The sequence below is a fragment of the Amblyraja radiata genome, chromosome 8, assembly GCF_010909765.2.
Source record: "Amblyraja radiata isolate CabotCenter1 chromosome 8, sAmbRad1.1.pri, whole genome shotgun sequence".
NCBI classification, from domain to species: Eukaryota; Metazoa; Chordata; class Chondrichthyes; order Rajiformes; family Rajidae; genus Amblyraja; species Amblyraja radiata.
In genome coordinates, this window is record NC_045963.1 from 67,047,985 (window position 1) to 67,071,053 (window position 23,069).

Consider the following 23,069-nt stretch of genomic DNA (forward strand, 5'->3'; position numbering starts at 1 on the left):
ATGAGTTGCAGTCAAATATACCAAGGTGCTACGCAGACCTGTTCCACAACAGTTTTACACTGAGACACAAAGGCTCGATCAAAGCAGTGGCTTTAAGTTAAGGGAGAGAAGGGTTTAGGGAGGGAATTTGACAGTTTGAGGCTTAAACAGCTGAAGGCAGAGCTGCAAATAGTGGGACGATAATAATCAGGATTGCTCAGAACTGGAGGAATGCTGTAGGAGTGGGGAAGGGATGAAAAAGAATTGGGAAAAGTGAGTGAGAATGTCCAAGTTGAAGTTTTGCTTTCTTTATTATGTCTTCTTTGATTGAAGTATTTACAAAAAGAGACATCATGGCCCTTTGGCCCATTGAATCCGTGCTGACCATCGTTTAATCCTATTTTATTCTCCCCACATTCCTGTCAACTCCACCCATCATCCACAATCTAGGGCCAATTTACAGCAGCCAATTAAAGCCCCTGTTCCACTTTCACAACCTAATTCACGACCTCTGCCGAGTTTTCCCTTGACTCGTACTCGCAGCATGGTTGTCACGAGGTCGTCAGGAGATAGGTCGTAGGTACTCGTGGCATCAAGTAGGTCGGGGTGTTTTTCTAGCATGATGAAAAATGTCCACGAGTAAAAAAGGTCGTGAATTAGGTCGTGAAAGTGGGACAGGCCTGCACGTCTATGGGATGTGGGAGGAAACCAGAGCTCCCGAAGGAAACCCACACTGTCAGAGGGAGAACGTACAAACTCCACACAGACACGTGCTGAGGTCAGGAATGAACATGGGTTCCTGACGCAGGAAGGCTGCAGCTCTAGCCGCTGCGCCATTGTGTTGCCCTTACACCCAAAGGCACAAAACATGTCATCCCCCTCATTAACTGAATGCATCACAAACCTCTTGCTCTAACTGAGTTGGTTCTCTAATACAAAGTACAGTTCACTGAATTTAGTGCATTGGTGACACCTAGTGGTTGAAACCCCACTGCAGTAAAAGTCTGGTGAAACACTGGGACCATCCTGTACAATATTTTTCTTCATATTACAACATAACTTAGAATTCAGTGAATTTAGTGTGCAGGGTGATCGCTGGTCAACACGGACTTTGTGGGCCGAAGGGCCTGCTTCTGCATGCATCTCTAAAGTCTAAATTGACTAGAATAAACCAGTTGAGGTTGAATCATTGTTTTTTAAAGGTCTGGCATGACTTCCCTGATTTTTGTACTCTATCCCTCTGTCGATTGCTCAGAACTTGTGCATCTTTTTAACCACCTACTCAATCTGCCCTGCTGCTTCAAATGAATGACACATCCACCTAGATCCCTTATCCTATATTGTTTCTCATTCTTCTTACCAGAATGCAAATCATTAAACTTAATCTGTCATTCCAAAAGCCTATTTATATATTTCTCCAATCTTTCATTATCCCCTGTATTGCTCATCATAATACCGTTTTGTGTGATCTGACAATTTAAAAATTGTTCTACCCACCCTCCCCCCTCCCCCCCCCCCCCCCCCACCCTACCAAGTCCAAAACATGTTCTCTTCGATAACACATTGTATGTTTTTGATTCCCTTTTGAATTTTGCTCCTTCATGAATTCCCTGCACTGCCATTCCGCCTGAATCTCCATGAATATCAATCCTCCTTCCTACATCCATAGAAATTCCTCGCAACCTTGCCATCTCATGGCTGCTCCATTCCCACCCAAGGCCACTTCCCATTCCACTGTTACTTTCACTAGTAGAAGAGTATGGGATGAGGAGGAATTGTTTGCTATCAGTTATGCCATGGAGGAAACTCAATCACACCTTCATTTCACCTTGTTCACTTTGCCTGCATCAATAAAACTGCTTGTCTTTACCATTCTCCTGTAATATCCACAGACAGATCCCCAATCATCCTTTAAATCAAATAATGCAAACTAAATATACTTAAGGTGAATAATTGATCAATTATTGCCTTGTATGGCTTGACTGTATTGAGCACTATCAGATCCTCCCAAAACAGCTCTCTCATCTAAATGATCATATGAAGAGGAAATGGCCTGGGTATAAATGGACCATGGCTACTTTCCCAAGGTAGGGTGACGTGCAGATGGAGTTGATTGAAGGGTGGGTTGGGAGAGGAGGCTGGTTTGCAAGATTTATTAACTTGACTAATTAACGTCCTTGCAAACCTGAGCAGATCCAGAATTGTGTGACCTGCATCAGGTCACTCACCAAGTGACTCAGAACTGTTGTTGCTCTGAGTCCTCCACCCACCCACCCCCAATTTAAGATAAAAGATATGCCTCCCTCCTGCCCTGTCTTTAAATCCTTCATTGACGTACTCGCAGTCCTGGCTTTCCCCCCTACATGCCTCTACCTACACTAAGCGACCTGGCCTTCAAGCCTCTGTTCCCTCACTGGGGAATTTTAACTGCAGAATCACCGCTGACCCCTTCCAAGGTTGCAGAAGATGTTTACCGGAATGCTGCCTGGATTAGAGGGTAATAGCTAAAAGGAGAGGTTGGACAATCTTGGATTGTTTTCTGTAGAGCGATGGAGGCAGAGGGGAGACTTCTATCAGAAATATATAAAATTATGAGAGGCATAGATAGGGTAGACAGTCAGAACCTCTTTCTCATGGTGAAAAATGTCAAGTACTGGAAGCTATAGCTTTAATGTGGGGGGGGGGGGGGTGAAAGAGATGTGCCAGGCAAGTGTTTTTACACAGCGAATGGTGGGTGCTTGGAACGTGCTGCCAGGGGTAGTGGAGGAAGCAGGTACAATAGTGACATTTAAGAGGCTTTTAGTTAGGCACAAGAATATGCAGGGAATGGAGAGAGATAGAGCATGTGTAGGCAGAGAAGATTAGATCAACTTGGCACCATGTTCAGTACAGACATTGTGGGCCAAAAGGCCATTCCTGAGAGGTACTGTTCTATGTTGTAACCCATGGGTTTTTGTTTCTGCTCCTTTAGGTAGCGTGCACATCTCTGGTGCAGCAGGAAAGCCAACGTTTCTCCATTCACTCGGTGGGCCGACCTGCGGGATGGGACGAGGATGTAACGGTGGCCCCAGGCGGCGGAGTGGAGAGAAGCGAGCGTTTCCAGCCCACTGCAGGACGGGCCTTGTTACCCGGCAGGATGCTGGAGAAGAGCGATCGGCGGGTCTTTGTTCCGGCCGCCTCTGCCCCCGAGCTTCACTCCACGCCGGTCAGCCCGTCCCGAGGGGCCTGCGGTCGCCGTCTCCCGGGGGTCCGGGAGCATCAGGCCGTGGGACCGGACCGCAGGGTGGTCAGGCGGGCCAGCAGCGCCGGAGAGAACCGCTCGACGTACCGACCGGCGGCCCAGGGCGACAGGGGGCGCCCGGCGACGGGCCTGCAGCGGGCCGAAGGGTCGGTAATACCGGCAACCGGCAGAGCGCAGCCCCGGTCAGGCCCTGGCGCAGTTGGCGAGCGAGAACGCACACAAGTTGGGATGCCGGCGCTGTCGGGCACCGCGGCGTCGCCCAAGCGGGAGCTGCCAGTGGTGGACCGGAGGCCAGCCCCGTCCCAGACGGCCCACAAGAAGCTGAAGAACGACTGGGAGGGCCTGGACGCCGAGACGGCCTGCCGAGGCCTGGGCAACTTCCCCTCCGAGGAGAGCCTGCGGTGCAGCGGCGACGAGGCCTCGGATCGCAGCCGGTCGCCGGCCAAGAGCGGGCCGGCCTGGACCGGCAGCTCCTCCAATTCCAACTCGGCGTCGCGCGAGTCGGTGCCTGACCGACTGTCGGAGGAGGTGGACGAGATCTGGAACGACCTGGAGGACTACATCAAGAGGAGCGAGGAGACCCGGCGTGACCGGCTGCCGGCCGCCTTCCCAGTCAGCCAGGACGACCTAGGAGCGCTGGCCCGCCGGAGGCTCAGGCCCTCTGCTCGCCCGCTCTCCGAGTGGCCGGTGTCCCTCCAAGTGGAGGAGAGCAGGCTCGGCAGGATGAACACCACCAACATCGAGACCGACAGCGGCGAGCCGAGCGAGCTGGCCTCACCGTTGGGCGCCGGAGCTGCCGCCTTCCCCGAGGACAAGGGGCTGGAGGCGGACAGCCCTCTGGGCAGCACGGAGGCAGTGGGTCCGCAGGAGCTGGACATCGTGAACCGCACCAAGCGCAAGGTCTACTACATGGCCCGGCAGTACAGCCAGAAGATCAAGAAGGCCAACCAGCTCCTGAAGATGAAGAATGCGGGAGAACAGACGCCGTCTGATCAGCCCAAGAGGAAGTGCAAGGACCTGGCAGCTATTCTGGAGGAAAAGAAGCAAGGAGGCTCTGCCATTGGTGCGTAGAATGTCTCTCTGACCCTTAGTTGTGCTTCACGGGTCTCAAATAACAACAGCTCACCTCAAGAATGTAAAACATAAAAGTAGTTGGTTACCCGGCCATTCCACTGTGCAACAAAATTGTGGCTTATCTTTTTCCACTGTGGTACTTTACTATACTGTTTTTCCATCCTCTATATATACTCTATATATCCAGAGATGTATCAAATTCTATCTTGAACATGCACAAAGCACCAGAAAATAACATCATTAGTAGGTCACCTGAACCCTCGTATAATCGTGGTAGGAAATCTTTACTCTTGCATTCAGGTCAACTTACAATGAAAACCAACATACTGTGTACCATTCCTTCTCTCCAGAGATGTTGCCTGTCCCGCTGAGTTACTCCAGCAGTTTGTGTCTATACTGTGTACCTTTCCATTTCTTGAAGTACTTGCAATTTTCAGAGCTGGGCGTGTTTTTATCACCTTGCCTGCCCACGCTCTTTATCAGGTCCACCCCTCTTTTTCTTATTTTGTTCATCTCTTCATTAAATAACCCAGAATAATTCCAAACTAGGCATGAATCTGGCAAGACAATTAAATCATTCCCATTTACATCTGTGTGATCAATTCATCTGTCCCCTGGTCCCCCGGTCCACTGCCGGAAATAGCAGGGGACCGGGGGTCAAATGAGATGGAGGAATTGAGTGAAATCCAGGTTAGCCGGGAAGTGGTGTTAGGTAAATTGAATGGATTAAAGGCCGATAAATCCCCAGGGCCAGATAGGCTGCATCACAGAGTACTTAAGGAAGTACCCCCAGAAATAGTGGATGCATTAGTGATAATTTTTTTTAACTCTTTAGATTCTGGAGTAGTTCCTGAGGATTGGAGGGTAGCTAATGTAACCCCACTTTTTAAAAAGGGAGGGAGAGAGAAAACGGGGAATTGCAGACCAGTTAGTCTAACGTCGGTAGTGGGGAAACTGCTAGAATCAGTTATTAAAGATGGGATAGCAGCACATTTGGAAAGTGTTGAAATCATTGGACAAAGTCAGCATGGATTTACGTAAGGTAAATCATGTCTGACGAATCTTATAGACTTTTTCGAGGATGTAACTAGTAGAGTAGATAAGGGAGAACCAGTGGATGTGTTATATCTGGACTTTCAGAAGGCTTTCGACAAGGTCCCACATAAGAGATTAGTATACAAACTTAAAGCACACGGTGTTGGGGGTTCAGTATTGATGTGGATAGAGAACTGGCTGGCAAACAGGAAGCAAAGAATAGGAGTAAACGGGTCCTTTTCACAATGGCAGGCAGTGACTAGTGGTGTACCGCAAGGCTCAGTGCTGGGACCCCAGCTATTTACGATATATATTAATGATTTGGACGAGGGAATTGAATGCAACATCTCCAAGTTTGCGGATGACACGAAGCTGGGGGGCAGTGTTAGCTGTGAGGAGGATGCTAGGAGGCTGCAAGGTGACTTGGATAGGCTGGGTGAGTGGGGAAAATGCATGTCAGATGCAGTATAATGTGGATAAATGTGAGGTTATCCACTTTGGTGGCAAAAACAGGAAAGTAGATTATTATCTGAATGGTGGCCGATTAGGAAGAGGGGAGATGCAATGAGACCTGGGTGTCATGGTACACCAGTCATTGAAAGTAGGCATGCAGGTGCAGCAGGCAGTGAAGAAGACGAATGGTATGTTAGCATTCATAGCAAAAGGATTTGAGTATAGGAGCAGGGAGGTTCTACTGCAGTTGTACAGGGTCTTGGTGAGACCACACCTGGAGTATTGCGTACAGTTTTGGTCTCCAAATCTGAGGAAAGACATTCTTGCCATAGAGGGAGTACAGAGAAGATTCACCAGACTGATTCCTGGGATGTCTGGACTTTCATATGAAGAAAGACTGGATAGACTCGGTTTGTACTCGCTAGAATTTAGAAGATTGAGGGGGGATCTTATAGAAACTTACAAAATTCTTAAGAGGTTGGACAGGCTAGATGCAGGAAGATTGTTACCGATGTTGGGGAAGTCCAGAACAAGGGGTCACAGTTTAAGGATAAGGGGGAAATCTTTTAAGACCGAGATGAGGAAAACATTTTTCACACAGAGAGTGGTGAATCTCTGGAATTCTCTGCCACAGAAGGTAGTTGAGGCCAGTTCATTGGCTATATTTAAGAGGGAGTTAGATGTGGCCCTTGTGGCTAAAGGGATCAGGGGGTATGGAGAGAAGGCAGGTACAGGATACTGAGTTGGATGATCAGCCATGATCATATTGAATGGCGGTGCAGGCTCGAAGGGCCGAATGGCCTACTCCACCTATTTTCTATGTTTCTATGTTTCTATCTCTTGTTATGAATGCTGTGTTCATCCAAATACAATCTTCATTTTTTGTCATTATACCATCTTTCTCTGGTCTGACTAATTAGAGTATATCATCTTGTACTGAAAATGCTATCCTGACAGTGGTGTTTAAAAATGTGGTTCTATTTTGTTATCTCGTATTATTGTCTGGACCTTCAATTTTCTTCAGTTCGCCTTGCCAGTCTCCTCTCTCCCACCACTTCCAGTTCTATGTAATTGAAAGTTTTAGCGAATAGACTATCAGATCTGAGACGCTCCAACAGTACATTGTGGCCCAGGGCACCAGTTGTACATCTAATCTCACAATTCTCCAGAGAGGGGAAAAAAGCATATGCTGACAAGGCTATTCCAAGAATAAGAGACACAATTGGATAAAACAATGACTAATCAAGCCTGCTGAATGTGTAGATGTTGTGGACAGGATGGACTTTGTTTAATGTATCCAAGAAAGCTTCCTTAATCTATGTAAAAGGAACCCGACTGGAGAGGGTGAAACACTGGACCTCCTCTTGGGGAACAAGGTTGGGGAAGTGACTGATATGTCAAAGGGGGAGCACTTTGGGACCAGTGACCACAATTCAATTAGTTTAAAGGAGTTATGCTCTTGTTAGCTAACAATGGCCTGTTTCCTTTATCATTGTTACTTTTTTGCATATCTTTCATTCATTTGTTCTTTATCTCTCTACATCACTGTCTATATCTCTCGTTTCCCTTTCCCCTGATTAATCAGAAGAAGGGTCTCCACCCGAATGTCACCCATTCGTTCTCTTCAGAGATGCTGCCTGTCCTGCTGAGTTACTCCAGCATTTTGTGTCTATCTTCGATTTAAACAAACATCTGCAGTTCCTTCCTATAGGATGGGTTTAGAGAAATTAGGGCTAGTCCAGAATCCAATTTGGTGGGTAAGGACAGGTTGGGAAGGGCCTATTTTCATGCTCTATCTATGACATGATTAGTCTGTTTAGATTAGGAGAGGTTGTTTGATTTCTTCTGGAGCTCTTTTATCTGTTGCTAGTTGTAAAATTGATTTATGAGCCTAGAGATACACCCTGCCCTAATCCAGAATGCTTGGTGAGACTTGTCACGAAAGGCAGACAATATGTGTGAAAAAAAACAATATTGAAAATTACTGACGTCTTAAATGAGCTAATTAACAATAAGCTCTTTATGACAGAATTTATTTATCTTAAGACTTTTGAACTAAAGAAATAGAAGTAAGAATAGGCAATTTGGCCCTTTATGCCTGCTCTGTCATTCAGAACGATCATAGGTGATCTTTTACAGCAGCACCCTGTTCTTGCATGGGCTTTGTCAGGTTTCCTCGCATTAAGGAGTGGTTAATCCCATTGCATTTCTTGGTAATTTAGGCTATAATGTCATCTCTTCTTTGGTACCTCATTGTTCCTGTTTTAATGAGCTTGGGCAGTGATGATGTTATCACTCCAGTGCAGATTTGGGCTGTATAAGTCAAGTCAAGTCACATTTATTTATATAGCACATTTAAAAAACAACTCTCGTTGGCCAAAGTGCTTTACATTTGTTATAAGAATAGCACAACAAAACAGACTACATACATATATACATGTAGCCCTCACTCAGAGGACGTCAGGAAAGGCTTGGGAGTATAGATAAGTCTTTAGTCTTGACTTAAAAGAGTCGATGGAGGGGGCAGTTCTGATGGGAAAGGGGATGCTGTTCCACAGCCTAGGGGCTGCAACCGCAAATGCGCGGTCGCCCCTGAGCTTATGCCTAGACTGTGGGATATTCAGCAACCCCAAGTCGGCCGATCTGAGGGGCCTGGAGGTGGAGTGGTGGGTGAGAAGACTTTTTATGTAGGTGGGGGCAAGCCCATTGAGGGCTTTGTAGACATGGAGGAGTATCTTGAAGTTTATACGGAACCGCACAGGGAGCCAGTGGAGAGAGGCCAGGATCGGGGTGATGTGGTCCCTTTTTCGGGTGCCCGTCAGGAGTCTCGCTGCGGCGTTTTGGACCAGTTGCAGGCGGGACAGGAGAGGTATAAGGAGAGAATGTGCAGTTTATTTTCAGAAGGCATGAACTCTTGCGACTGATTGTGAATCAAACTGGCCCGTGGAATAAAATATAGTTCCGATCGAGAAGTAAGTTGATTACAGTCCTAAATATAACTTTAAAAAAATCTGTATAGGAAGCAATTGCAAATGCTGGTTTAAAATGAAGACAGACACAAAATGTTGGAGTTACAGGTAGCATCTTTGGAAAGAAGGAATGGTTGACGTTTCGGGTCAAGACCCTTCTTCAGATTTCTTTAAAAAAACTGTACATGTGCCTTAAATTCTACTTATCCTGTTTCTCTAAACCCAGATTAGCACATGGTTTAGGGGGGAAGTTCTAAATCCACTCATTGTTTGAGACAAGAGTTTGGTAGATGGTTTAATATAGGGAAGTTGAGGAGTGTGTTGGAACTCGGCAAAGGACCGTGCCGGACATTGTATTCGGAAACTAGCCTGGCCGGGTGACTGGTGTACCAATGGAAGAGCATTTTGGAAATGATGATCACAACTCCATATGGGTTAAGATTATTTTCAGCAAGGATAAATCTGGGGAAAATACTAAATTGGGGTAAAGCAGATGACAGTATTATTAGGCAAACCCTGGGTAGACAGGTCTGTTCGTGTGGCCCTGAATGCTCGCACCGCTGCCTACAACTCGGGCCTGGCATCAGGAAACATGGACATCTACAAGGCAGAGTCCTACCGACTGCGAAGGGCGGTGAAGGACGCAAAGAGAAGGTACAGAGACAAGATGGAGTTACAGATGGAGCAGCAGGACACCAGAAGCCTGTGGCAGGGGCTACGGATTGTAACCAACTACCGGAGCACCCCTCCCTCATCCGCAAGTGCCGGCACCTCCCTAGCTGATGACCTGAACTCTTTTTACGCTCGTTTCGAGAGGGGCAACACCACTCCAGGTCTGCCGACTATCGACAATACCGCCAGCGGGCTGGCTATTGAAGCTGAAGGGAGGAATGTGCACACATTCTCGCTGTCCGAGCACGACGTGAGGAGGGCTCTGACACGGGTGAACACGAGAAAAGCTGCAGGCCCCGATGGCATCTCGGGGCGAGTACTCAAGTCCTGTGCTACGCAGCTATCTCCAGTGCTCACTACATTATTCAACCTCTCCCTGGACAAGTCCGTGGTCCCTGCCTGCTTCAAAAAATCCATAATTGTACCGGTACCAAAAAATGCCTCCCCAGCCTGTCTGAATGACTACCGTCCGGTGGCCCTTACCTCGGTAGTCATGAAATGCTTTGAGAGGCTGGTGAAGAAACACATCTGCGCCTTCCTCCCTCGGAACATGGACCCGTTGCAGTTCGCATACCGTCCGAACAGATCCACAGGCGATGCGGTCTCCCAGGTCTTACACACCGCTCTCTCCCATCTGGACAACCAGAAGGGGGGCTACGTGAGGATGCTGTTCATAGACTACAGTTCAGCCTTCAACACGATAGTCCCCACCAGACTGGCCGGGAAGCTAATGGAATTGGGGCTCAACACCTCCCTGTGTGCCTGGGTCCTGGACTTTCTCACCGCCAGGCCCCAGGTAGTCAAGATGGGAGGGAATACATCGAAGTCCCTCACCCTGAACACAGGATCGCCCCAGGGTTGCGTCCTCAGCCCCCTATTGTACTCCCTGTACACACATGACTGTGTGGCTAGGTTCAGCTCCAACTCAATAATTAAGTTTGCTGATGACACTGTGGTGGTGGGCCTGATCTCAGACAACGATGAGAAGGCCTACCGGGAGGAGGTGGCTGGTCTAGCACTCTGGTGCCAGGATAACAGCCTCCTCTTGAACATCAAAAAAACGAAGGAGCTGATCATGGACTTTAGGAGGGCACATCATCCGAGGACGTACACACCATTGAGGATAAATGGGGATCCTGTGGATAGGGTGAACTGTTTTAAATATCTGGGAGTCCACATCTCCGAGGATATGACATGGGCATCACACGCCTCAGCACTCGTGAGTAAGACAAGACAGCGCCTTTACCACCTCAGGCAATTGAGGAAATTCAGAGTGTCTCCGAGGATCCTCCAGTGCTTCTACGCAGCGGCGGTGGAAAGCATCTTGTCCGGGAACATTACCATCTGGTTTGGGAATTGCTCTGCCAAGGACAAGAAGGCTCTGCAGAGAGTAGTGCGTTCGGCCGAACGCACTATGGGAACTTCACTTGCCCCCCTGCAGGAACTAAACATCAGGAGGTGCAACTCCAGAGCCAACAATATCATGAGAGACCCCTTCCAACGGACTGTTCCAGCTGCTACGGTCAGGCAAACGCCTCCGTTGCCATGCGGTGAGAACGGAGAGGTTGAGAAGGAGTTTCTTCCCAGAGGCCATTCGGTCTGTAAACGCCTATCTCACCAGGGACTAACTCTACTGAACGTTTTTCCTTCGATTATTTATTATGTAAAAGAATATGTGTGTTATGATTGTGTTTATAGTTTGTTTGGTTGTTTGGTTGTTTGTCTTTTGCACAAAAGTCTGCGAGCATTGCCACTTTCATTTCACTGCACATCTCGTATGTGTATGTGACAAATAAACTTGACTTGACTTGACTTGACAGAAGCGAGGGAGAGTAAATTGGACGCAGTTGTTATTTGAGTATAATGCCCCTGTCCCACTTAGGAAACCTGAACGGAAACCTCTGGAGACTTTGCGCCCCCACCCAAGGTTTCCGCGCAGTTCCCGGAGGTTTTTGTCAGTCTCCCTAATGGTCGAAAGTGCTTTCCGCTTCTTCTATGTTCCGGCGATTATTTCAAAAAATTCAAAACCGGCCGCGACTAAAAACAGGTTGCCATTTTAAAAATCGGTCATTTTTTAGTCAAAGCCGGTTGCGGTGATAGTTGAAGGTGGTTGCCGGAGGTTGCAGGTGGTGGAAGGTAAGAAGGCAGACGGCAGACATGGTTTTGTCTGCAGAAGATAATTTCACACAAACGTGAATGAGTTTATTGAAGAGATAATTGATGAGGGCAGTGGATGTTGTCCACATGGATTTTGTCAAAGAGTCTTGGCAAATGGTCATATTTTGTCATTTCAATTTTAGTGTGATTTAGAATTAGGTTTATTATTGTCATTTGTACCGAGGTACAGTAGGCTTTGTGTTGTATGCTGTTCAATCAGATCAGATAATATACAATAGGTAGAGCAATCTGTTTAATGATCTAACATTCCCTTTTCTACTTTCTCAGGTGCCCGCATCGCTGAATACTCCCAGCTGTACGACCAGCTCTTGTTCCGAGAAACTCCCCCGAGGTTATCCACGGCATCGACAGACAGTGAGGTGTGGGCGAGGAGCACTCCCCAAGGGCTGCTGTCCTCCTGCAGCTCCCACGGACACAGCCTGGACTCTGAGGACTGGCTGCTGCACTCCACCTACAGTAACGGGGAGCTGGCCGACTTTGTGGCCTGGCCGGACATCCACGATCTGGCGGCCAAGTACACCTCACCGGAGATGAGGGCCCGGCTGCAGGCCAGGGTTGGGCTGGCCAGCCCGTCCCCTACATTAGCCACCAGCCGCCCTCCGGAGCAGCGCTGGAGCGCCCTGGTGATGCCACCCAACGTGCCGAGCTACTCGCCGCTGCGGGGCTGCGGCACATTGGGGCGGCTGGCTAGCGAGGGCGGGGCGCGGGGAGTGTCGCTGTCCTCCCCCTCTGTGGCGGTCGGCCACTCCGTCGAAGCGCCGCGGCCCGAGCTGACCCTGCGGGACCCGCGGCAGGTGGTGCTGGCGGGCGGGACCCCAGCCATGGACGCACGCTCGGCCGCACGCAACTACCTCGCCAACTTCAACGATGCCGACGAGGATGACGAGGACTATGTGGAGATCCGCTCCGAGGATGAGGACTACGAAGACCTGGACGAGAGCAGCCTGGCAGCTGAAGCCACCACCACCATCTTGCGAAACAGCGGCACGTCGGAGCCCCAGCCTTGCACCCCGCTGTTGAGCGGGGGAGGGGGAGAGGATGTTCCCGGCTCCCTGTCTGCACTGGGCGAGCCCGACCAGCTGAGCCACTACCTCTGGCGGGAACCCTCCCCCAGTCAGCAGAATATTGTGCAGACTCTGCGCGACAAGTTTCAGTGCCTCAGTTCCAGCAGCTTTGCCTAGTGGGCAGAATGGTCCGATGGCGCTGGCCTTTATCTGGGGAAAAGAGCAAAGGGAAACTATAACGTATTAAACTCAGCTCTGATAGATCTCTCTGATTGCACTCCCTGACCCGAGTTGTAGTCTTAAAATAGTATCTAGGTTCAGGGAAGGTCCGAGTTTATCAAACAAAACAATGCAAGTAAATGTTTACTTTTATACCTATAGGGAATTACTGGCAGAAGAAAATACACAATCACAGTGTAAATGCAGTGGGAGTCGTGGGTGACCTGTTCTTATTGAGGTGGGAATGAATGTTGGTGGTGTTCGCTGCGGGGTTTGGCCAAGAATGGTTATTGCCCCCTCTAGTGTAATGATCATGCGTTCACCATCTCTCTCTCTCAGGGGCACTGTTTGGGTGTGGGTGATGGGCTGGTGGGGAGAAAGCAATCCAAATGAATGATCCTCGCCAGCCCCAGCCCCCAAGACTGAAAGTAGAAGTGATCCAGTTACACAAAGTGCTTGGACAGTTTATTCGGGCCTTGTTTTAGCCCCATGCTTTCAGACTGGTGTTGAAAATGAGGAATGATTGAGGAGAAATTGAAGTAACGGCAATTAGCGTGGTAAAGGAGAAATGTGTGGGGGATGCAAAATGGATCTTTGGCAACTGTCGGGAATAAAAGCAGGTTGAGGAAGTAGGCATGCACTTACTTGGCTGTTGCCTCTCATTTTCTCATTAACTGATGTGAGCAGAGCTTCACATGCCTAACAAACTATTTAGAAGCTAGTCTGGCTTCATGTTCAAACCTGCACCACTAGGCATCCCATACAGTTATTGCCAGACACATGCTTGCAATTAATCTTTAATCCCATCAAACCTGGCCTTCCCAATTGACTCCAGATTACGAGGTTTCCTCTATTGCCCGAAGTCCAATAACACTTGCTGTCATTTGCCTCCAACCTGCTTGTGCTACTGGCCGTTCTGCTTTGCCAACATAAACAATGAGCATTCCAAATTATTTAATCATTTAATTATTACTTTTAAAAGATGGCAGAACATCTGCCGGCCAGAATAAGCAGAACTTCATTCAAACGATGTGTCTTGTGAGCATGGCTGCTGAAAACTAACCGTGGATTGAGAGTAGTGTTCCCTAAATGGTAATTGCAGGACAGAAATTGAGATGCTGATACCTTGAGATCTGGTGGCTAATAACCTTCTGCCTTGTGGTCAGGACCATCATTTGAATGCGTGTTGATGTTGCATATTGGAACAGGGTCATCTGGAACAATGCAAGCAATGTTACCTTTTTGGAAGTTTAAGAGAATCCACCATTTAGAAGTCAATTTTGAAATTGGTTTGTGTTCTGGAACAAGATTAAATCTTTTCCTTTTTTGATTTGACTTGTACCTTGCTTCTTGGTTCCAGTAAGAACATAATGGAAAGTGGTAGCTGTTCCAATTTAAAAAAAACTGACCTTCTGCTTCATCTGTCTTTTTCCTGTGCAGTCCATCAGATGACCAGGTGCATAAGTATGGGACTTGTCTTCATTCCTCCACTCTACAACAGTCCATCCATTTGCATTCAAATTGGTAGCTTAACTATTGCCCGTGGAGCAATCTCACTGAGATTAATTTCTCAATTTAATTTGTCCATTTCATAACTCAGTGAGGGGTATGATTTAGAATCATGATCAGTCCAAAAGTGATCTCCATCCATTGCCACGGAAATGCTGAAAACCAATAATTTATACGTGTTCACAATAAAGAGAGTTCAATTGAGAATAATCATGCTCCAGTTTCAAGCTTGGCATGCGAGCCACCAAGCCTAGTCACCAGTATGTAATTGAGACGAATTAAAATGTTAAGACACACAGCATCTTGTTCATTGGAGCCCACTGGGTATAAATCTGTTCAACGGAGTTGTGTTTCTGTACGTCTCCCTATTGCTTGGTTCAAGGAATTAGAAGGTGGGGGTGTTGGTCACTTATTCATCAGCTCTGTTGGTTTATTGATGAGCAATTTAGCTTCAGGGCTACTTTCAGAGGCTGGACCATAAACCTGCCCAAAAGCATTGTGACAATGTGCACAAGCTTGATCTTCAATGCACAAAATGCTCCCACTTAACCTATGTGCTCCTGCTATATGTCTGTGTGCTTCATTTAACTATGCAATATTACTCCTTTTGTCTGGCTCCTCTTGTGTAGGTACATTTGTTTCATCATGTATGTTGAAAAGCAGACAAACAAAATGACTTTTTTCCCTAAATAAAAGAAATTGCTTTTTACTTTAAGCAATAATGAAATGCACTTGATACAGTAACTTGACTTCTAATTGTAAAATTCAGTAGATGGGAACAGTCTTCACAAAGTGTAAAGCTTGTAAATTTCATATACATATATTTTTAAAATAACAATAGGTCAATATTTTATTGTATTGCTCCATTATTGGAGGCTTGCTGTAGTTTAAAATGTTAATTCAAGAATCATTGAACTGGAGAAAAGAGATCCTGGTATTTCAGAGAAACTATCAGGATTTCTCATGACCTGTTTAATTCTCTGTCATTCCATCAGCGGCTTTACTGTACAAAACGCATTGTCAAGAACTGATCTTCAGTGAAAAGAGATTGTTGGCCAAGTTCACATACAGTTCTGACAGTTGAAACTGAAATGGGTGTTGAGCTGACTAACCTGTTAATGAATAAAGTAAACTTTCTCAAAGACTGCAGTTCTCGCGTCTTATCCTATGGATGAGAATTTGAGATGGAAATGACTTCCAAGAACAAATTTGCACTTTTTATGGATATTTTGTAAAACAAGATGAATGTTGAACATGTAGCAAAATTATGAAAAAATGATGCTTGCTTCATTAATTTTACTATGCTCAATAAAGTTGAGCCTAATGCATGCCAAATTGCCAGGAATAGTTTGAACATTTCACGTTTAAAAAAAAAATGAATGTGTTTTCTGTGTGGAGGGATATAGTGCTGTACAGAAATGAATTGTATGAAATAAATAATTGAACCATTTGGGTATTTGATGTATTTTTGTTGCAAGTTTTTGTTTTAACAGGTTATGAAGAAGATGAAGTGGGTAAGAATTAATGGCTATGCAGCAAATGTAAACATCTGGAGGCAAAAAGTAACCAACAGTCTGTGACATTCTGCACATTGACCACTAGGAGGCTGTTATGGATTAGTTTATTATCGTCCTGTGTATGGAGATACAGTGAAAAGCTTGTTCGCATGCAACCCGTTCAAATCATACTCTATATAACAGCACACTCTTACACAAGTAAGAGTGTATTGATTGTGAGCAGATCATCTTCTGGAACAGTGCACCGAGTAGCCACGTTCCGACAATAGGTGCAGGAGTAGGCCATTCGGCCCTTCGAGCCAGCACCGCCATTCAATGTGATCATGGTTGATCATCCCCAATCAGTACCCCGTTCCTGCCTTCTCCCCATATCCCCTGACTCCGCTATCTTTAAGAGCCCTATCTAGCTCTCTCTTGAAAGTATCCAGAGAACCGGCCTCCACTGCCCTCTGAGGCAGAGAATTCCACAGACTCACAACTCTCTGTGTGAAAAAGTGTTTCCACATCTCCGTTCTAAATGGCTTGCCCCTTATTCTTAAACTGTGGCCCCTGGCTCTGGACTCCCCCAACATCGGGAACATGTTTCCTGCCTCTAGCGTGTCCAAACCCTTATAACTTGAAATAATCTTATATGTTTCAATAAGATGCCCTCTCATCCTTCTAAACTCCAAAGTATACAAGCCCAACTGCTCCATTCTCTCAGCATATGACATAAGTTCATTAGTGACAGGAACAGAAAAAGGCCATTCGGCCCATCAAGTCTACTCCACCATTCAACCATGGCTGATCTATCTTTCCCTCTTAACCCCAGTTCAGTAGTCTGCTATGAGTGGGGAAGAAGTTGTTCCTGAATCTGTTAGTACATGTTTTCAAGCTTTTGTAACCTCTGCCCAATGGGAGAGGGGAGTAGAGGGAATGACGGGGGTGTAAATGGTCCTTGATTAAGTTGGTTTATTTTATGAGGCAGCATGAACTATAGATGGAGTCGATGAGGGAAAGGCTGGCTTGTGTGATGGACTGGGCTGTGTGATAGACTGGGTTAATGGAGCATAAGGGTACCCGAGACCCTGGCTGGTGAAGGTGGGTAACTTCCCTCTAACTCTGCAGACTCGAGGGTTTAGAGGTAGAAATGACATTAGTTTTTAGTTTTTGTTTTAGAGATACAGCGTGGAAACGGGCCTTTTAGCTTACCAAGTCCACGCTGTCCAATGATCATCCGTCCACCAATTCTATCCTACACCCTAGGGACAGTTTATAGAAGCCAATTAACCTACAAACCTGCACATTTATGGAATGTGAATAGAAACCGGAGCACCCGGAGAAAACCCACGCGGGTCACAGGGAGAACATACAAACTCCGTACAACCAGCATCTGTAGTCGGGATCGAAAAAAACGGATCTCTGGGTCTGTAAGCCAGCAGCTCTACCTCTGTGCCACCCTGACTGTTCTGTTTAATTCTAGTGTGAGTGTTTTGGAAGGAAGTTGACTTTGCAAACACTATTGCACAAAGATAAAATGAAAAGCTTGAGAAGACTCCAAGCCTTGTGGTGTAATGTAGTGCATTATTAATGAATCCAGCACGAGGGCAAGGCATGAAAAGTGTTTGAAGTCGGGTCTCGTCCCGAAACGTCGCCTGTCCATTCCATTCCCAGATGCTGCTAGACCTGCTGAATTCCTACATCAATTTATGCTTTGAAGAAACAAAGGGCAGTAAATTTAAACAATTATTTTTTTGAAAATGTGCATATTGCAAAGCATTACTGGTTGATTGGGGAAAAATAACAGTAAAGCACAATTTTCAAATGCAATTGCTCTGAAGTAGAGTATAAAAGTTCTTATCCTCCCCCTTACAAATAAGTGCAATGGCTGTTGCTTTGGATGATGGTCACATGAGCTTGCTATCCACATTCTATAAGATTCCCATGCCAGATTTACTGCCACAGTAATGGCCCTGTAATGTGATTAAATGTCACACAGAATCCCTCAGTTTGCCAGTGTTTGAGCAATTGAAAGAAATATTAAAGTTAAGTGCTTGCTGCACATCTCATTTTGAGACTGGAATGTACAAAATTAAATTAGGGTTGCTTGTGGCGAATAGTTTTCACTGATGGGACTCCATGATGTGCAACACAACATCTCACAAAGGCTAGAAACGAACGAATGCAGATACTGGTTTCCAAAAAAAGACACAAAGTGCTTTTGTAGCTCAGCGGGTCAGGCAGCATCACTGGGGAACATGGGTAGGTGATGTTTTGGGTCGGGACCCCAGTCTGAAGAAGGTTCCCAACCCGAAACATCACCTATCCATGCTCTCCAGTGATGCTTTGTGTCTTATCTCACAAAGACTGTACAAAGTTAGTGCTGCAATGCTAGGTTTGTGTCTTTCAGTTACTCAAGTTCAAGTTTCAGTGAGTTTATTGTCATGTCCCTGATAGGACAATGAAATTCTTGCTTTGCTTCAGCACAACAGAACATAGTAGGCATTTACTACAAAACAGATCAGTGTGTCCATATGCCAATATATAAATATATACACACATGGTAAACGTAATGGAAAATGGTGCTGCTGTAGCTTCTAGCTGTCATAAGAACATATGTGAAGCTACCCTCGAGGGCCTGATTTACCAGCTTCACATATGTTCTTAAAACAGCCAGACTATTGTAGTAATTTTCTTTTCATCTCAGACGTGTAGAACAAAACTTTTTGCAGAAAGGAGCCGCCAAATTGGTCCACTGGTCTTGTGCTGATTATTTAGGCAGCTCAGTGTTTAGTTTAATAATACAGCACAAAACAGGCCCTTCGGCTCACCGAGTCCATGCCGATCAGCGATTTTCCCACACGATCACTATCCTACACACTAGGGACAATTTACAATTATACCAAGCCGATTAACCTATAAACCTGTACAAGTTTGCAGTAGGGGAGGAAACTGGAGATCCCGGAGAAAACCCACGCAGGTCACGGGGAGAACGCACAAACTTTTTACAGACAAGCACCTGGAGTCGGGAACGAACCCGGGTCTCTGGCACTGTAATGCAGCAATTCTACTGCAGCGCTTCTGTGCTGTCACGGTGGTGTAGCAGGCAGAGCTACTGCCGCCAAGCTCCAGTGATCTGGGTTCAATCCTGACCTCCGGTGCTGTCTGTATGGAGTTAGTGTCTCTTTTCCTCCATGACTGCCCCCTGGCTTCCCAGGGGCTCCACTTTCCTCCCACATCCCAAGGACATGCAGGTCAGTAGGTTAATTGGCCACTGTAACATGTCCCTAGTTAAGTAGGTGAGTGGGGTAGAGTGGATGGGAAAGAAGGGAGAATAAAAATGAGATTAAACCAGGGTTAGTATAAATGGATGGTCAGGGTCAATTTGGTTGACTGAAAGCCTGTTTCTATGCTGAATTACTATAATTCTTTCCACAATTAATTCCCTTTTCCCTGCGCTTTCCTCATTTTCGTGCACATATTTTTCCTTTTCAACTATATATCCAAATTTGATTTAAATTATTGAAACTGATTCTACAATGACATTGACCAGGATGACCTGGAACGGGGCCTTACATCGCCCGGCGAGGCTTTATAATTGCCGCAGGGACTTGTTAGCGCCCGACGGGGGCTTTAACACCAAGACCCGGAGTGCGGCCTTGCATCACCCGGCGAGGCTTTATAATTGCCGCAGGGACTTGTTAGCGCCCGACGGGGGCTTTAACACCAAGACCCGGAGCGCGGCCTTGCATCACCCAGCGCGGCTTTATAATTGCCGCGGGACTTATTTACCATCGCCCGCCGGGGGCTTTGACTCTGACATCGGGAGGAGAATGAGGAGTGCAGGGGAGAGATAAGACTTTGCCTTCCATCACAGTGAGGAGGAGATTCACTGTGATGGATGTTCGTGTAAATTGTGTTGTGTCTTGGTTCTTCATTGTGTTGGTGTGTGTCTTGGTTCTTTTCTTGTATGGCTGCAGAAACCAAATTTCGTTTGAACTTCATGTGAGGTTCAAATGACAAATAAATGGTATTGTATATTGTATTGTATTGTTCTGTAAGGCAGCAACTCTACCACAGTGCCATTTTGCCGCCCCCTTTCGCAGAGTGGTTTGCGGAGAGAGAAACCGAGTTAACATTTCAGTTCATTGTCTGTTCAGGGCAAACCTTGCTCTGATGCAAAGTACTGAGAAAAGATAATTGACTGCAACCATTAACATTGTTTCCCTCTCAACAGATGTTGCCCGACCTGCTGAGTATTTCCTGCACTGTAATTAAAAATAAATTACTCTCATTTAATGTCAGTCTTTCCAACAGCCATTTCAATTTGAACAGAAACCTTAAATGCCTCCAGAAGTCTGTTTGTCATAGCATTGGAGAGGAAAATGTAATGGAAAATTCAGAAAACAATACTGCCTGTTTCTGACCTATCTTCCATGCCATTGCCTGTTGCCATTGAGCGCATCTTCAGATAGAATCTGTAACAGCCCATACAATAAGTGGATTGCTTTGGGGACAGTTAAGCCACTCAAGGTGAAGACACATGATAGCCTGGTTGTCTCCCCTAAATGCCATTTATGAAAGTCCATCTATCACAATTTAATCCAGTAGTTTTATGGATGCCAGTGTTGCTGCTGGCTTTTATTTTGCCTTTATTATTTAAGTAACTTTTTGGATTTGAATTAACACCTCAGGGTTATTCATTTGAGTCTCTGTGCGACTAGTCCAGTGATATCACCGTAGTACTATGCTTGTACTAGTCTGGAGCAGCAGTAGGAGAGGAAGATTTACTATTGCCTGTCAATTGGGCAATATTTTCTGGTCATTAAAAGGTCACCACCAACTTCAATAGCTTCATTCTTAAAGATGCTCAGATTTTGTATTTGTATTCTGTTCCGCTAGTGGGTTAGGATAAAGAAATTCTTCCAGCTCATTTTATCCACCCACAATGACAATATTGTTACATTTCTCCCAACATAATTAGGTCTCTCTTGAATGGAGTGTGTTCATAGATACATAGATACATAGAAAATAAGTGCAGGAGTAGGCCATTCGGCCCTTCGAGCCTGCACCGCCATTCAATATGATCATGGCTGATCATCCAACTCAGTATCCTGTACCTGCCTTCTCTCCATACCCCCCGATCCCTTTAGCCACAAGGGCCACATCTAACTCCCTCTTAAATATAGCCAATGAACTGGCCTCAACTACCCTCTGTGGCAGAGAGTTCCAGAGATTCACCACTCTCTGTGTGAAAAATATTTTTCTCATCTCGGTCTTAAAGGATTTCCCCCTTATCCTTAAGCTGTGACCCCTTGTCCTGGACTTCCCCAACATCGGAAACAATCTTCCTGCATCTAGCCTGTCCAACCCCTTAAGAATTTTATAAGTTTCTATAAGATCCCCCCTCAATCTCCTAAATTCTAGCGAGTATAAGCCGAGTCTATCCAGTCTTTCTTCATATGAAAGTCCTGACATCCCAGGAATCAGTCTGGTGAACCTTCTCTGCACTCCCTCTATGGCAATAATGTCCTTCCTCAGATTTGGAGACCAAAACTGTACGCAATACTCCAGGTGTGGTCTCACCAAGACCCTGTACAACTGCAGTAGAACCTCCCTGCTCCTATACTCAAATCCTTTTGCTATGAAAGCTAACATACCATTCGCTTTCTTCACTGCCTGCTGCACCTGCATGCCTACTTTCAATGACTGGTGTACCATGCCACCCAGGTCTCGTTGCATCTCCCCTTTTCCTAATCGGCCACCATTTAGATAATAGTCTGCTTTCCTGTTTTTGCCACCTAAGTGGATAACCTCACATTTATCCTCATTATATTGCATCTGCCAAACATTTGCCCACTCACCCAGCCTATCCAAGTCACCTTGCAGTCTCCTAGCATCCTCCTCACAGCTAACACTGCCCCCCAGCTTAGTGTCATCCGCAAACTTGGAGATGTTGCATTCAATTCCCTCATCCAGATCATTAATTTATATTGTAAATAGCTGGGGTCCCAGCACTGAGCCTTGCGGTACCCCACTAGTCACTGCCTGCCATTGTGAAAAGGACCCGTTTACTCCTACTCTTTGCTTCCTGTTTGCCAGCCAGTTCTCTATCCACATCAATACTGAACCCCCAATACCGTGTGCTTTAAGTTTGTATACTAATCTCTTATGTGGGACCTTGTCGAAAGCCTTCTGAAAGTCCAGATACAACACATCCACTGGTTCTCCCCTATCCACTCTATTAGTTACATCCTCGAAAAATTCTATAAGATTCGTCAGACATGATTTACCTTTCGTAAATCCATGCTGACTTTGTCCAATGATTTCACCACTTTCCAAATGTGCTGCTACCCCATCTTTAATAACTGACTCTAGCAGTTTCCCCACTACCGATGTTAGACTAACTGGTCTGTAATTCCCCGTTTTCTCTCTCCCTCCCTTCTTAAAAAGTGGGGTTATGTTAGCTACCCTCCAATCCTCAGGAACTACTCCAGAATCTAAAGAGTTTTGAAAAGTTATCACTAATGCATCCACTATTTCTGGAGCTACTTCCTTAAGTACTCTGGGATGCAGCCTATCTGGCCCTGGGGATTTATCGGCCTTTAATCCATTCAATTTACCCAAAACCACTTCCCGACTAACCTGTATTTCACTCAGTTCCTCCAACTCCTTTGACCCGCGGTCCCCTGCTATTTCCGGCAGATTATTTATGTCCTCCTTAGTGAAGACGGAACCAAAGTAGTTATTCAATTGGTCCACCATATCCTTGTGCCCCATGATCAATTCACCTGTTTCTGACTGCAAGGGACCTACATTTGTTTTTACTAATCTCTTTCTCTTCACATATCTATAAAAACATTTGCAGTCAGTTTTTATGTTCCCTGCCAGTTTTTTTTCATAATCTATTTTCCCTTTCCTAATTAAGGGATTCCCTTTGTCCTCCTCTGCAGGTCTCTGAATTTATCCCGGTCCTCCGGTATGCTGCTTTTTCTGGCTAATTTGTATGCTTCATCTTTTGCTTTGATACTATCCCTGATTTCCCTTGTTATCCACGGATGCACTACCTTCCCTGATTTATTCTTTTGCCAAACTGGGATGAACAATTTTTGTAGTTCATCCATGCAGTCTTTAAATGCCTTCCATTGCATATCCACCGTCAACCCTTTTAGAATTAATTGCCACTCAATCTTGGCCAATTCACGTCTCATACCCTCAAAGTTACCTTTCTTTAAGTTCA

General features: G+C 46.0%; 1 protein-coding gene across 4 annotated transcripts in view; it reads left to right on the forward strand.

Annotated features, from left to right (window-relative positions):
• plekhg1 (pleckstrin homology and RhoGEF domain containing G1) overlaps positions 1 to 15,794 on the forward strand; it is a 223,352-nt gene extending 207,558 nt beyond the window's left edge. For all 4 annotated transcript variants that reach the window (XM_033026136.1, XM_033026139.1, XM_033026137.1 and 1 more), the window contains 2 exons: positions 2,951 to 4,283; positions 11,869 to 15,794. In XM_033026136.1, coding sequence (XP_032882027.1) covers positions 2,951 to 4,283; positions 11,869 to 12,782 — 2,247 coding nt within the window. In that variant the 3' untranslated portion in view covers positions 12,783 to 15,794. The remainder of the gene's footprint in view (positions 1 to 2,950; positions 4,284 to 11,868) is intronic.
• The last annotated feature ends 7,275 nt before the right edge of the window (positions 15,795 to 23,069 follow it).